The sequence below is a fragment of the Pseudonaja textilis genome, chromosome 1 (genome assembly GCF_049901715.1).
Source record: "Pseudonaja textilis isolate UNSWEBS1 chromosome 1, rPseTex1.2, whole genome shotgun sequence".
Lineage (NCBI taxonomy): Eukaryota > Metazoa > Chordata > Lepidosauria > Squamata > Elapidae > Pseudonaja > Pseudonaja textilis.
The window spans coordinates 115,403,952-115,417,180 of NC_141990.1; the positions used below are offsets into that span (position 1 = coordinate 115,403,952).

Sequence of the window (13,229 nt, forward strand, 5' to 3'; positions counted from 1 at the left end):
ATAAATTAGACTATAATATTTTTGGAGGTTTACTTTCTGAGCAGAAAAAAGTTCCTCATTTTCTATATGCGTATGTGTGATTTCAGGAATGGCTTTGAGCTTCATCTTAAGAAACAATTTTAAGACTGAAGCTGGCATGAGGCCTGGAGCTAAAAAAATTGCTGTCCTCATTACTGATGGCAAATCACAGGATGACATAAATATTCCATCAGACAGATTGAAGGAACAAGGAGTGGAGATCTTTGCTATTGGTGAGTATCAAGGGAAGAGGCAATCGGTACAGAAAGGGGTTGGAATATAATAATTCACCCATCTTTAAATGATTTTTCAAATACAATTGACAAATAATTAAAATGTATTATCTCGTGTTTTTTAAGGTATTAAAAATGCGGATGTGAATGAACTGAAGCAGATTGCAAGTGATCCGGATGACACGCATGCTTTCAATGTTGAAGATTTTAACCTTCTGATTAACATTGTTGATAGTGTCACCAACAATTTGTGCAATAGCGTGAAAGGAACAGGTATGTTACCCTTTTGGGGTTTTATTTTGTGCTTAAGAAAAAGGTGTTGGCTTAATTTCTCTTGGAATGTGGTCAAGCAGAGTTTTTGAACAAGATATTCATTTATTTGGTTGATGTATTCTTTTTGTATTTGTTTTCACTTGGCATACAATGTCTATACCCATATGTATTTCATATATGCCTAGGGAAGTAACACATACTAAAACGTGCAGTCACAGAATTATTTTTATTAGGATTCCTTGTCTGATCAGAATCTGAAATGGAAGATTAAGGCTGTTAAGTCCAATATGATGCTTAATTTTGTTTTCTCCCTAAAGCAGGGGTCTTCAAACTTGACAGCTTTAAGACTTGTGGACTTCAACTCCCAGAATTCCTCCCCCAGTCATGTTAGCTCATAAATTTTGGGAGTTGAAATCCACAAGTCTTAAACTTGCTAAGTTTGAAGACCCTTGCCCTAAAGCATTTTCACAGGTTCAATTTCTGTTTGAATATATCCAACAAAGGGAAGATAAATACCAGTGCTCCAAGTCATTGCTTCCACTGTACAATTGCTCAAATTTTCTCTCATTGTGTGCAGTTTGTTTTCCTATACGCTCCATTCAATATGTAAATGGCTTTAATATTGAAATAATAAATACTTTATAATGAAGTGTTCTTATGCACTTAAGGAAAACCTTCTTTATATATTGTATTTTGTTGCTTTGATTGTGATTAATCCCTGGCAAATCTTCTCATCAAGACTTCCTTAACCTAAATTCCATTTGTTTCTTCTCCCAACAGGTGATTTGTCTCTGCCACCCACCAATCTAGTTACTTCTGAAGTGACCCCTCTTTCATTTAGGGTGTCTTGGACTGCACCCACTGAGAGTGTGGATAGATACAGAGTTGAATATTATCCTGCCCGAGGAGGGACACCACAGGAGGTCAGATTTGGAGACAGATTATTTTATTATTTTATTTCTTATTTGGGGGGGATGGAAGCTAGTTTGCTTAGATTAGATCCTTAAATTTTGAAATAAAGGCTTGCTCATCAGTCACTACAGTTTATTCATATGTGTGCATTTCACATTAATCAACAAATAGAATTTTAAGCACCAGAGTAGGATTAAATGGAAACAGATCTATTGTTTCTGACTAAAACTTATGGCGAATATATGCATGCATTGGTGGCTGCTGGATACGTTTTAAAACTATCCTCAAAGTACTTGAGCAAAATGTTTCCTTGTTACGTAGTACCAAATAAAACAGAGAAAGGCATTAGTGATACCTTATTGATACTTGTTCAGAATGTCTGGGACTGCTAGTCTGGATTGGATGCAGGAAGAAGAGACACTCTGTATTTTATAAAAGGGGTAGGCAGCTATGGCACCTTTAGGACCTGTGGACTTCAACTCCCAGAATTCCTGGGCCCGCATTAGCATTACTCAATACAAATAACAATAACAATGGATGTCTCCTTTGGAGCAGAGTCCTCGCATTGTATTGTTTAACCAGTCCAATCAAGTAAGGATTGGTATTAAACAGAAGGGATTGATTAGTTATAGGCATTCATTTAATGCTTATTTTCCCTATAGCTTGGTTGTGCTTAAGTTGATCTTCTGGCTATTGCAGGAATTGATTATATAAAAACAATAACTTCCATGTGGCAACCAGGCAGCTTTCATCCTACCATAATTCTCTGGATGCCATTACATCCAGACATCCAGAATACTTAGGAGCATTTTTAACCATTAGCAAATAATAGACATGATCAGAAGAAGCCCAAGAGGGGGAGGGGAGGAAGGGAAAACTCTGTAGCTGAAGAGAAGTATATAGTATATAGAGCTTTTACTGCATGTGATTGTTATCTGTTTCCCTTTCCTATTTTCATATATATGTTTATGATATAATATCTATTACTATTCTTTTATATGTTGCAATTTTATAAATACATATGTGTGTACATATATATTCATATTTCTGTTTTTAGAGCCACAGTTGGCTGGTTTCTCAATGTAGTATGTATTTAAAACAGCCCTTACATTCTCACATAGAGACTGTCTTCTGTGATTGCATATTCCAAATAGATTTCAGTCTTGATGTAGTGAAACTTACCGAAGTGGGTTAAGAGTTACACTTCCTAATTTTCCAAATAATTCATATTCTATAGCTTTTGGCATCAGATATATACTATTACATCTGGTACAGGGACAACTTAAGTTCTATTTTAAATTATTTAGTACCTGAACCAAGATAATAACTATATATATTTTATTTATGAAATATGTACAATTACATGTGCTATTGTTTTATTTATTTTTATTCAGGTCTTTGTAAGTCGTTCAGAGACCACTACTGTTCTCACTGGCCTCAAGCCTGAAACAGAATATGTTGTGAATGTATTTTCTATAGTAGAAGGCACTAATAGTGAACCATTAAAAGGGACCGAAACAACATGTAAGTGAACATTCCAAAATAATAGACATTTTGAATAATTGTTGGTGCATGCAAATAATATTAATAAAACGTGTGGCAAACTTCCTTTACTTTCTGTTTGGTGAGTGACTGACCTTAGGAGATTGGTGGTGAAGGATATTGAACCTGGCCCAAAGGTACTTTTGCCAAAAGGCAACTGGACTTTCTTGTTGTTTTTCCCTTTGAAAATGTTTTCATTCTCATCCAAAAAGCTTCTTCAGTTTCAGCTTCTTGAATGAGAAGCAAACGTTTTCAAAGGAAAAAATGAAGGAAGTCCAGTTGCCTTTTTGGAAAAAGCACCTTTGGGACAACCATGACCGGGATGATTGAGAATCTCTATCGATGATTATTGAAGCTGGTATGTAAAAGTTTCACATTGCAGTCCTCTGAATCCTGTCCCAAGAGACCTGGATATGACCGATGGGGGTGAGAAGTTGAGATGTTTCAGGAATTTGTTCAGTGTTTCAAGTGTTGCACTTGTTCCATCCCCAAGGCAGAGTTGATGGAATGTCCATAGTCACCTGGGAAACTGGTGGCTTTCAGAAGGATAATTCTGGATAGTCATCAGAAATCATTTTTGTGAAATTCTAGGGGTCAGATGGGACTGTTGCTACTGCAACACCTTCCCTGCTATGTAGTAGTTCTCCTATTCGAGTTTCTTGGCACTGGCTATATTGCTTGTGGAACTTCTCAGACCTAGGGAAGTTTCAGCTGCCCTCACTGAATGCAGAGAGACAGAGATGGATCAGGATCTAGTTCCAGATTTGGACACAGTACTGAAGTGGCGCTTAAGAGTTACCTCCGGCATGTTTGGTGGTCCCTCTATCTCTCAGTGGCTGTTGATACCATTAATCCTGGTTCCATCTAGAGCAGGTCAGGGGGTTGGGATTTATGCGGCACAGACTTGCAGTGGTTCTCCTCTTTCGTCTGAAGCTGGTTCCAGTCAACGTTCGGGAGAGAGGGAGTAGATAGACATGTGAGTGGCCTCAGATGTGATACGCATTAGTGTTTGCTTTGAAATGTTTGTGGCTTTCAAGCAGATGTTAATTGCCTAGAGATGTGCTGCACTTTGGGTGGCTCATATACAGTAAATTGAATGAAAGAACACATGAAGATACATAAACCATAAATAAGCCACATGCCCTTTTAAAAAAAAATCATAACCTCCTAACATGTCCATTGTCTTAGTTAAAAGGAGTCCAGGATTTAAAACAAAAAGTATTGGAATCCTAATATCTGTGACATATTAAGCAAAAAGCATTTGCCTATTGGTGCTCAGACTATAGAACAGAGAATGACTTTTAAAAATTACATAAAAATAAGAGTCAGTCACATGAAGCAATTGCTTAATAAAATTGACTGTTTATAGGTTTTGTTTTTGACCATTATTTATCATCCTGATCCCTAAGCAGGCATGGAATATTCAGTTTGATAAATTATTCCCAAAGGAGTGTTATATTTTTTTACTAGGGACCTATGCAATGGTTATCTACCAAATTAGAAACGTCTCACTGGCCCTATGCCAGAGGAAGGATGAGTCATCTGGATTCTGCTGCCTGGCCACCATGAAGCTACTCAATCTTCCTCTTTCCCTGCATGGATTTTTTGTTTGTGGTTTCCAGACCATTTGATTAGGTAGCACCAACAATTTAAATCTGTATTTATATTTATTTATTTTTGTAGTTGGAAAGTTTGAGGGTTACAGGATGAAATGGATGTGTTAGCACCTTCTAAGGCGGGCTAAACAAAATCGGCTCTGCCCACTCCAATGACATCGTGGTGTTACTAGGCATGAGACCAAAGAAAAGCCTTTTGAAGCTTTTTTTTTTTTAAAAAAATCCTGCTGGTCACAAGAAAATTGGTAATCTCTACATTAGAAGCTTCAGGTTATTTAACATCTATCTTGTTTTCACAAACTTTAGCAAGTCTGCATGGGTCAATGAATGTGACTGGGTTTGAATTGGTTGGTCACCATGTTGCAATCCTTCATTATCCCAGTACAGTAAATAAAAGCTCCAACAACTTCAACAAACCAGAAAGAAGTGAAATGACCAATGTTTGGGAGATAAAGGGGGAAATAAGTATGTAGAGTGAGTAGCTGAAGTGAATATTTATGTTTTTCACAGTGCCAGTCCCAGCAGTGAGAAACTTGAATGCTTATGATGTCACTTCAAGGACGATGCGTGTGCGATGGGAACCTGTAAAAGGAGCAACTGGCTATGTGTTATTATATGAACCTGTCAATGCCACCATACCAGCAACTGAAAAAGAGGTAACAACTAGCTCGAGAGAGAGAGAAGATATTTATATTTGCTCCTATATACCCAAACAGTGAGATATAATTTGGCTTATAGTATAAAATCAAATGCATGAACAGGTGTAAAGTCAGGAAACTGTAAATGTATTTACTTATTTATAAAACTTACAAGCTGCCCATCTTACCTCAAAGTAACTCTGGGCAATAAATGTTTTCTAAGAAAACTTTTTAAAATATTTATTTCTTCTAGATGCGGGTTGGAGCATCAGTGACTGATGTACAGCTGGTTGACTTGATTCCAAATACTGAGTATACTTTAACAGTTCATTCAACTTTTGGTGACCTCACTAGTGATCCACTCACTACTCAGGAAGTCACATGTAGGAATAATACCATTTTTCAAAATATTTTGTCTGTTGCCTTAGTGATTTGTGAGATCCTATAAGTGGACAGCTGTGTTAGTCCATGATAGCCAAAAATCAGAAGGAGCTCATGAAAGTTTACACCTTATTAGATTGAAAAATTATTTTCAAACTCCCTTTTACATATATCTGCAGTGTAAATTACTGCCAGTTGTAAGCACTTACCACAAAGTGTCCCATTGCTCTGATAGGATTGCACTTCCTAGATATTTCAGCCAACATGGATTATTATTTGGTGACTTAAACACTTTCAAAGGGTTAAGTAACTTTTTGTGAAAAGATAGTGATGCATGGAGTATTTCGAAAGCATCGATGTTAAGCTTGAACATCAACCATTGGAATTCTTTTTCTAGTAACAAGTATAGCTATTTTTCATGGATAGCATAGATTTTGAGAAGTATTTTCCTCAGAAAATGGAAAGATAATTGCCTTATTATATATAACATTACCTATTTGAATGGTAACAGTGGGGATACTATCTTCAAAAACTTTGTCTTCATCTGCAGTTCTGCACAACAGTTTTTAAACTCAAAAATAATTAATAAATTAATAACTGATGGTGTATTAATTTAATAATTAAATTAAATTCAGAGTAGGATAGGTTGTCAGCAAAGGAGAATATTTGTAACTCAGGGTTGAAATGAGGGGTCCTTTGGTGCTCTCTGAGTGTGCGTGTGTTCTTGCAGACGTTCCATTACCCTAACTAGGTAACACCATCAATGCTAGTAAGGAGTGGGGTTTGCTCTCAGTTTATATTCTGGTGTTTTGCCTGTATCTGTGGGTGGGAGCAGTCTTAGGGATTTCTCTAATTAGTGTTAGGGTGTTCTCTAATTGATCCTTCCTTATTATGGTGAAGATGTCATCTAGATATCTGACATAGGATAGGTTGGCTATATGTAAGCTATTTATCTATCTATTTATTTATTTATTTAGAGGAATATTATCTAAGAACTTGGACAATACTATATTTGTTTTTCAGTACCTTTAAGCGGAGCAAAAAGATTAAGGCTAAGTGATATCACTCACAGCAGTATGAAAGTCAGTTGGGATCATGCTCCAGGAAAAGTTCGTAATTACATAGTGAAATATAAAGCAGCTGAAGAAGATGAAATAAAAGAGGTAAATCTGTGTGTGAAAATACATTAAATATTTAATCAGGATCATTTTATAAGTATTGTTAAGAAGTAAATAGGAGCCGAAGAGTGCGATCTGTAAAGTTCAAATGATTTTACTTTCTTTGGCTTTAAATATACTGTGATTATACTATATGATGAGTAGGATCTTATTATTATAAGCAAAATGGAAATCTTAATTGGATGAGACATAAAACTGCATAGCAAAAAAAGAGGGCACTTTCAAGGTAACATTTTAAAAATGGGAACATTAGCATAGAGATGGAAAATCAGGCTGTATAAAAAAATAGACAACCTTTAGTTTTATTCTGATTCCGTCATTTAGAAAATGTAATATAAAAAGGGAGAATAACCACTGGGAAAAGTTGATTTGCCATATCTTGGTGCAATGGAAATGGGGTTCTCAGGCAACAAATTAAATTCATTGTGATTTATGATATTCACATAATGTGATTTTTTTCTCATGTGCATGACGACACATGGAAATTTATTGTGAGAGCCGTAGCATTTTGAAGCCCCTGAGTCAACCTAGGATTTGAATGAATGTGGTGCTCACTCGACATATCGGAATACCAGTTTGAACAGCTACAAATAGCAGTATCGTTGCATTTCTCAAACAGATTAAATAAAGAAAGTGCCACATATTGGAGAAGTGTGGAATTTTGTTCTTTCAGTGTTTGAAACAAATCCCAGATAATATATGGAGTTTAACATCTGATAGCGTAGTTTGTTTGAAAATAAATATATTGCATAGTTATATCCAGGAATTGTTATTAATATATTATTAATAATAAACTTCCTACTGCTTTGGAAAAATAAGTGTTAAGAAAGAAATCTGGCTTATTTGTTTATGCAGATAAAAGTGGATCCATCTCAAACCAGCACGCCTCTTCCTGATCTTTCTTCAAAAACACTCTACCATGTAGAACTTGCAGCAGAATATGACGAAGGGCTGTCTGTGCCAGTAGCAGCAGAAGCCACCACCTGTAAGTCTATGCTGTTGCTTAATGGGCTTCTTCAGATTTTCATACGGGGTGTGGCCTGAAATAATGATTCTATAGATGGTTCTGCTGGAAATACATTAGAACGTTGTAGCTGTACTAGCTAAAATAGATAGCTAGAGTTGTGTGTTGCATTTGCATACCTTTGTGTATGAGTATCAGTGCTTTGATGATATTTCCATCAAGGGGCTCATTTGTTGCTTGGCTGATATGTTTGCTAACAAAGAATCTGCTTGAAATACAGTGTATCCAGATACAAACCATAATGGTCTTTGAAGCAGCTATAGCCTTTCAAACGCCATGGTACCATAAAGTTTACTCACAATTTGAAGTGCATCATTAAGAGATCTCGGCATGGCTAATAACTGTCCATGATCATCCAAAGTCAGGGCTTTTTTTTTTTCTCAGTACCTGCTTTCTGCTCTTTTCATTTCATTTCTTTTTTTTTTCCTGCATATGGGTTTGCATTGCCACCACAAGCAAAAAAAAAAAAAATTCTACGAAAGAAATTGTTCTCTTTGCATTCCTTCTTTTGCTCTTGTTTGTGTGATCTGGCTACCACATTGATTAATCCACTGGGTTAATTGGCAGATTTTCTTTTAAGGCTGTGTGTTCCATATCACAAGCAATGTGATATTTCAATGTGTGTTAGTTTTACCTTGAAATTACACTTTGCCCTGTTAGTAACTTCTGCTTTCAAGTCATTTTCAAGGGTAGCCCCAAATATATTGCTCAGTTTATGTATTCTCTCAATATTTTTAAGGAAAGTTGGGCAACACTGGTACCTTAAGTTGTGTTTGGAAGCTGTCTAGGGCAATATTGTTGTTTCTTGTCACCACATGGGAATCCTGACTATGGAGTTTGCATAATCAGAACTCTTTAGGGCCCCAGTCTCTTTGAGCTGAGCATGTGTTTCCACTGCTATTTCCAAGGTAAACTTTATTTGATAATAAAATTATGAAAGTCATAGAAAATTGGGGATGTGGTTTTGTGGAGATGATGTGTGGTTTATGTTGTCTGAGTTAACATGTAGATCAGGAGCGTCAAAATTGATTTCACTGAGGGCTGCATCAGGGTTGTGTTTGACCTCAGGGGGGGCTAGGTGGACATGACTGGGATGGGTGTGACCAGGGTAAGCATGGTCACCTCAACATAACTCATGTTGGGGGCACCTGTGGTGGCTCAGGTGGGGTTGGGGGCATCCATTGTCTCCAGGGGAGGAAGCTTTTCCCTTTCTAAAAAGCATTGAAACAGAGTTTTGAAACTTGACTTGTTGAGTCTTTCTCAGCATTCATGGGCCTGAACTTGCCATATGTAAATATTAGCCATAGCAACATTTGATATATGTGAAGCTTTAGAAAAAGTGAAGATTGTTTTAAGTGGAGAAATTATTGTGTATATTCCCATGTTGTTACACACAGAACAAAAAGGTCTTATACAGTAAATTTCTGTTATCTAGTCATTTAATTTATATGCATAGACTTTTTCTCTTTCTTTTCCACTTTACAGTACCTGTACCAGCACCGCTCAATTTGAGAACAGATCAAGTAACCACAACTAGTTTCAGAGGTACTTGGGATCATGGAGCACCTGATGTAGCTCTCTACAGAATAATGTGGGGGCCTTATGGTGAACCTGACAAACAGGAGGTAGGAATTTTTAGATTCTTGAAAATGAGTAAATTCAACAAGTGTGGAAATGTTAATCCAGTGATTATATGAAATTTAAGCAGTTACATTTACTCGTAATTAAAGTCTGAGATGCCCTTATCAATATGCCTATGTGTCTATGGATATTTTCTTGGCTACTACTATATAAGGCTCCCTCCTAAACCTGATTTTAAAATATATTTAACTGAAAGATAAACAGATGGGAACCTGTTGTGCAAAAAAAAAAGTATCAGCCTCCAGCCTCATCTAGAGAAGATTATTGGAAGCTATCTTACCTCTTCTGGTAAGAAGATGTCTTGTGATGGTAACTATTTTATAAATAACCAATCTCCACTGCAGTCATTTCTGAGAGAATTTTTAATACGTTTTCAAAATTCTAGAGGTGCCCATCAGCCCCCTAAGGTTGACCCTTAAAGTTAATTCAAGTTTGTCAGAATGGTGGAGAATGTATTTGTACTAAGGAATTTCAAGAAACTTAATTTTTCTTCCTCCTTTCTCCAATATGTGAGGCTGCAATAATTCGATCCTGATTTCAGGGCAGTAATTATTAGGCTCATCTTGAATCTCTCTTTGATCTTGATCTGTAATTTAGGGTCTGTTCCTTATTTCACCCTTTTGAATAATACCATTATTCATAAAGAGGTAAAGGCCAATGCTGATTGACTTGGTGGCATCTGTTTATTGAAGATGATGGTTTATGATGTATTTTTGGAGTGGTCCCTTCTTTGAGGGAGATGGGTGGTTCAGAAAGATGATAGGTAGATAGATATTCAGAATTGATGGTACCTGTTGAAGATGAATGGACTGGATATGTAAAACTATATACGTGTGAATGTCTGTGTGTGTGAGTGTGATTGAGAGAGGGGAGGGGAGGAAGACAGTTTCACTCCAGGTAGTTTGAAAACCCACCACATATAAGCGCTGGCACCCAAAGATAAACAATAACATCTCTTACTGAAAAACTCATCAGTAACAATAGAACTCATGAACTCACCTAATGAGAATGCCTGGAGAAACAACCAGGTTCTCTAGTGCCTTGAGAAAGGCTAACAGTTGAATATCTTATAGGATATACTTTACCATATTAAAAATGTTCCTGATTGATACATTAATTCCATGATATATAACTTCTATTTTTCTTCTTCTTTTTTCTTCATAATTTTTGAAGATGATTCTAAATGGTGATGAAAATACGCAACTTTTTGAAAATCTAATCCCAGACACATTGTATGACATCTCAGTTACTGCAATTTATCCTGATGAATCAGAGAGTGATGAACTGATTGGCAGTGAACGTACATGTATGCAATTTTGAAATACCTTAATTAATAATTCGGGATGACTAAAGGGCACAGGTTTCATACCCGCTCAATCTCTGTTGTATTTTTCTTTACAGTGCCCCTTGTGCCTATAACAACACCAGGTAGGTACTTCACTTCATGACTAGCATGTTGCAAATTAGGACTAGAAGAAAGAATAGGAAAGATAGCAAATAGATATCCCTGGAAAAAAAATTATGCACACATACACGTGGTGTATATATATTTAAAAAATCCCTTCAGTCATTTATCTTACATGCTCAATGAGCATCTTGAGGCATCACTGAATGATAGCATATTTTTAGAAGGCATGAGCTGAAGCTAAAAGGTTGTGATGCAAGCAATGAATACTATGTTTCCACCCTAGTTCTCTCATGCTGTGAATACTGAATAGTGTGCATCATGGATCTTGTCCAAAGCTTTTCACCTTGACTTTTTCTTACCATTTGTTATATTAATGGGAAAGTAATATGCACCTATCCTAACCTCCTTCATGCATTCATATGAAATTCTCTTCACATGCACTTCATTTTATCCTTATAGGAATTATATGAAATAGATTAGATTAAGAGTTAGTTGCTGACCTAGAGTCACATAGTTGGTAAGTTGCATATCTGTCATTTGGTTCCCCAGTGCAGTATGGCATAGTAGTATCTTACTAATATTACTTGGCGTACATTGGTAAAGATACAGTTCTTTAAAATATATTTGGTATATGTTGGTGAAGATGCAATTATTTAAATTCCAAATTTTAGACAGTTATGTTTGATTTTAAATAAAAAACCAATTTAATTTAAAATATTAAAAATATTTTTCTCAGACATGAGTACCTAGTTTTCATATGATAGTGTAGAATGATTATATTGCACATTTATTTTTTGCAAGATTCTGCTCAGCAACTCTTTTAATAATTTCATTCCAGTACCAACGAGTCCCCCACGGAATCTCCAGGTATACAATGCAACATCTAATAGCTTGACTGTCAAGTGGGATCCTGCCATTGGACGGGTACAACGCTACAGGATCAATTACCGACCTGCTACGGGCGATGGTGCTGAACTTTCGGTAATTAATTTTCCAGAGGGAAAGCATTCACTGATTTTTTTAAAAAAGGGATTTTTTTAAAGAAAAAGTGCTCTGTTCAGTGTGTTAGATTAGGTCTAACAGACCTTTTTTTCTTTTTTATACTTTTAACATTATAAGTTTTAATATTCTGCATAATCAAGTCAAATGAGCTTAATTCCTACATTACAATGAAGAAATATTGATTGTTAGATAAACAAAAACATTGGTGTAGAATTTTACTTGAGTGAGAGGGAGAGAAAAGTTGTAGGATAACACTTCTAGCTGTGCTTCAAACAATGCAAGCTTTCTAAGGTAGACTAAGCTCATCCATAGAGAAAAACACATATAGTTGGATGTTGATTGTGAAGTGTCATAACCATATACAGTTAATTTTGCTGCATGTCCTCGTGATTGGATTTTGCTGAAATTTCCTATCATATTGTCTGTCCTACTGTCCATAATAAAAGCTGAACAAAGACCCTGGGATCAGTGAGTCAGTTATGAGCCATGGTGGTGCAGTGGTTAGAGTGCAGTACTTCAGGCTACTTCTGCTGACTGCCAGCTGACTGCAATTTGGCAATTCGAATCCTACCAGGCTCAAGGCTGACTCAGCCTTCCATACTTCTGAGGTGGGTAAAATGAGGACCCAGATTATTGGGGGAAATAGGCTGACTCTTGTAAACCGCTTAGGAAGGGCTGTAAAAGCACTGTGAAGTGGTAACTAAGTGCTATTGCTATTGCTACGAACTGGGATGTTGAAAAAAATGGCAAGTATGTGATGATACGACTTTGGATTCATGTGCATAAAGTCCGAGGTTTTGCACTGTGAGGTCATGCTATAGTTTGTCCATTTCTTCCCCCTTTCCCTACAAATGCCTACGCCAGGATGCTGTAGGCATTTTATAGCTTTTAATTAATCAGCCACATGAGCCATTCCCATGTTTGTATTTTCTAACCAATATGCAGAAATAAAACCAATGTTCTATTTTTAAAAACCCTTGCATTGAGTGATGTCTTGTCATTCTTGTGCCTGACAAATGACATGGCAGACAATTAAAAATGTCCACCTAACAAGTTATAAAAGTTATAGTTGCAGTACTGTCGTTCTGAGCTAGAAACCTGAATCTGGATACATGCAAGAAGACATGCTTCTTTTTCAGACTAAACTCTGTTTAGTTGGTCACCTTGCTGTTTTTCATGCCATTCCATTGTATTCAAGTCCACAGTTGGAGGAAACAAGAACAGTATTGTGCTTCAGAAGCTGCGGCCTGATACCCCTTACCGCATTACGGTTTCTTCGATTTACGCAGAAGGGGATGGAGGACAAATATCAGGAAAGGGCAAGACCAGTAAGTGAAACCATCCTGAGCATTTTGTTTTTCAC

At 36.5% G+C, this 13,229-nt stretch overlaps 1 protein-coding gene across 6 annotated transcripts in view; it reads left to right on the forward strand.

The window, feature by feature from the left end:
* Positions 1 to 13,229, forward strand: part of COL12A1 (collagen type XII alpha 1 chain) — a 136,307-nt gene that overhangs the window by 56,741 nt on the left and 66,337 nt on the right. For all 6 annotated transcript variants that reach the window (XM_087915230.1, XM_087915248.1, XM_087915232.1 and 3 more), the window contains 13 exons: positions 87 to 251; positions 378 to 524; positions 1,305 to 1,447; positions 2,831 to 2,960; positions 5,105 to 5,250; positions 5,486 to 5,615; positions 6,637 to 6,776; positions 7,647 to 7,776; positions 9,301 to 9,440; positions 10,630 to 10,762; positions 10,858 to 10,884; positions 11,703 to 11,845; positions 13,065 to 13,194. In XM_087915230.1, the coding sequence (XP_087771356.1) occupies positions 87 to 251; positions 378 to 524; positions 1,305 to 1,447; positions 2,831 to 2,960; positions 5,105 to 5,250; positions 5,486 to 5,615; positions 6,637 to 6,776; positions 7,647 to 7,776; positions 9,301 to 9,440; positions 10,630 to 10,762; positions 10,858 to 10,884; positions 11,703 to 11,845; positions 13,065 to 13,194 (1,704 nt within the window). The remainder of the gene's footprint in view (positions 1 to 86; positions 252 to 377; positions 525 to 1,304; positions 1,448 to 2,830; positions 2,961 to 5,104; positions 5,251 to 5,485; positions 5,616 to 6,636; positions 6,777 to 7,646; positions 7,777 to 9,300; positions 9,441 to 10,629; positions 10,763 to 10,857; positions 10,885 to 11,702; positions 11,846 to 13,064; positions 13,195 to 13,229) is intronic.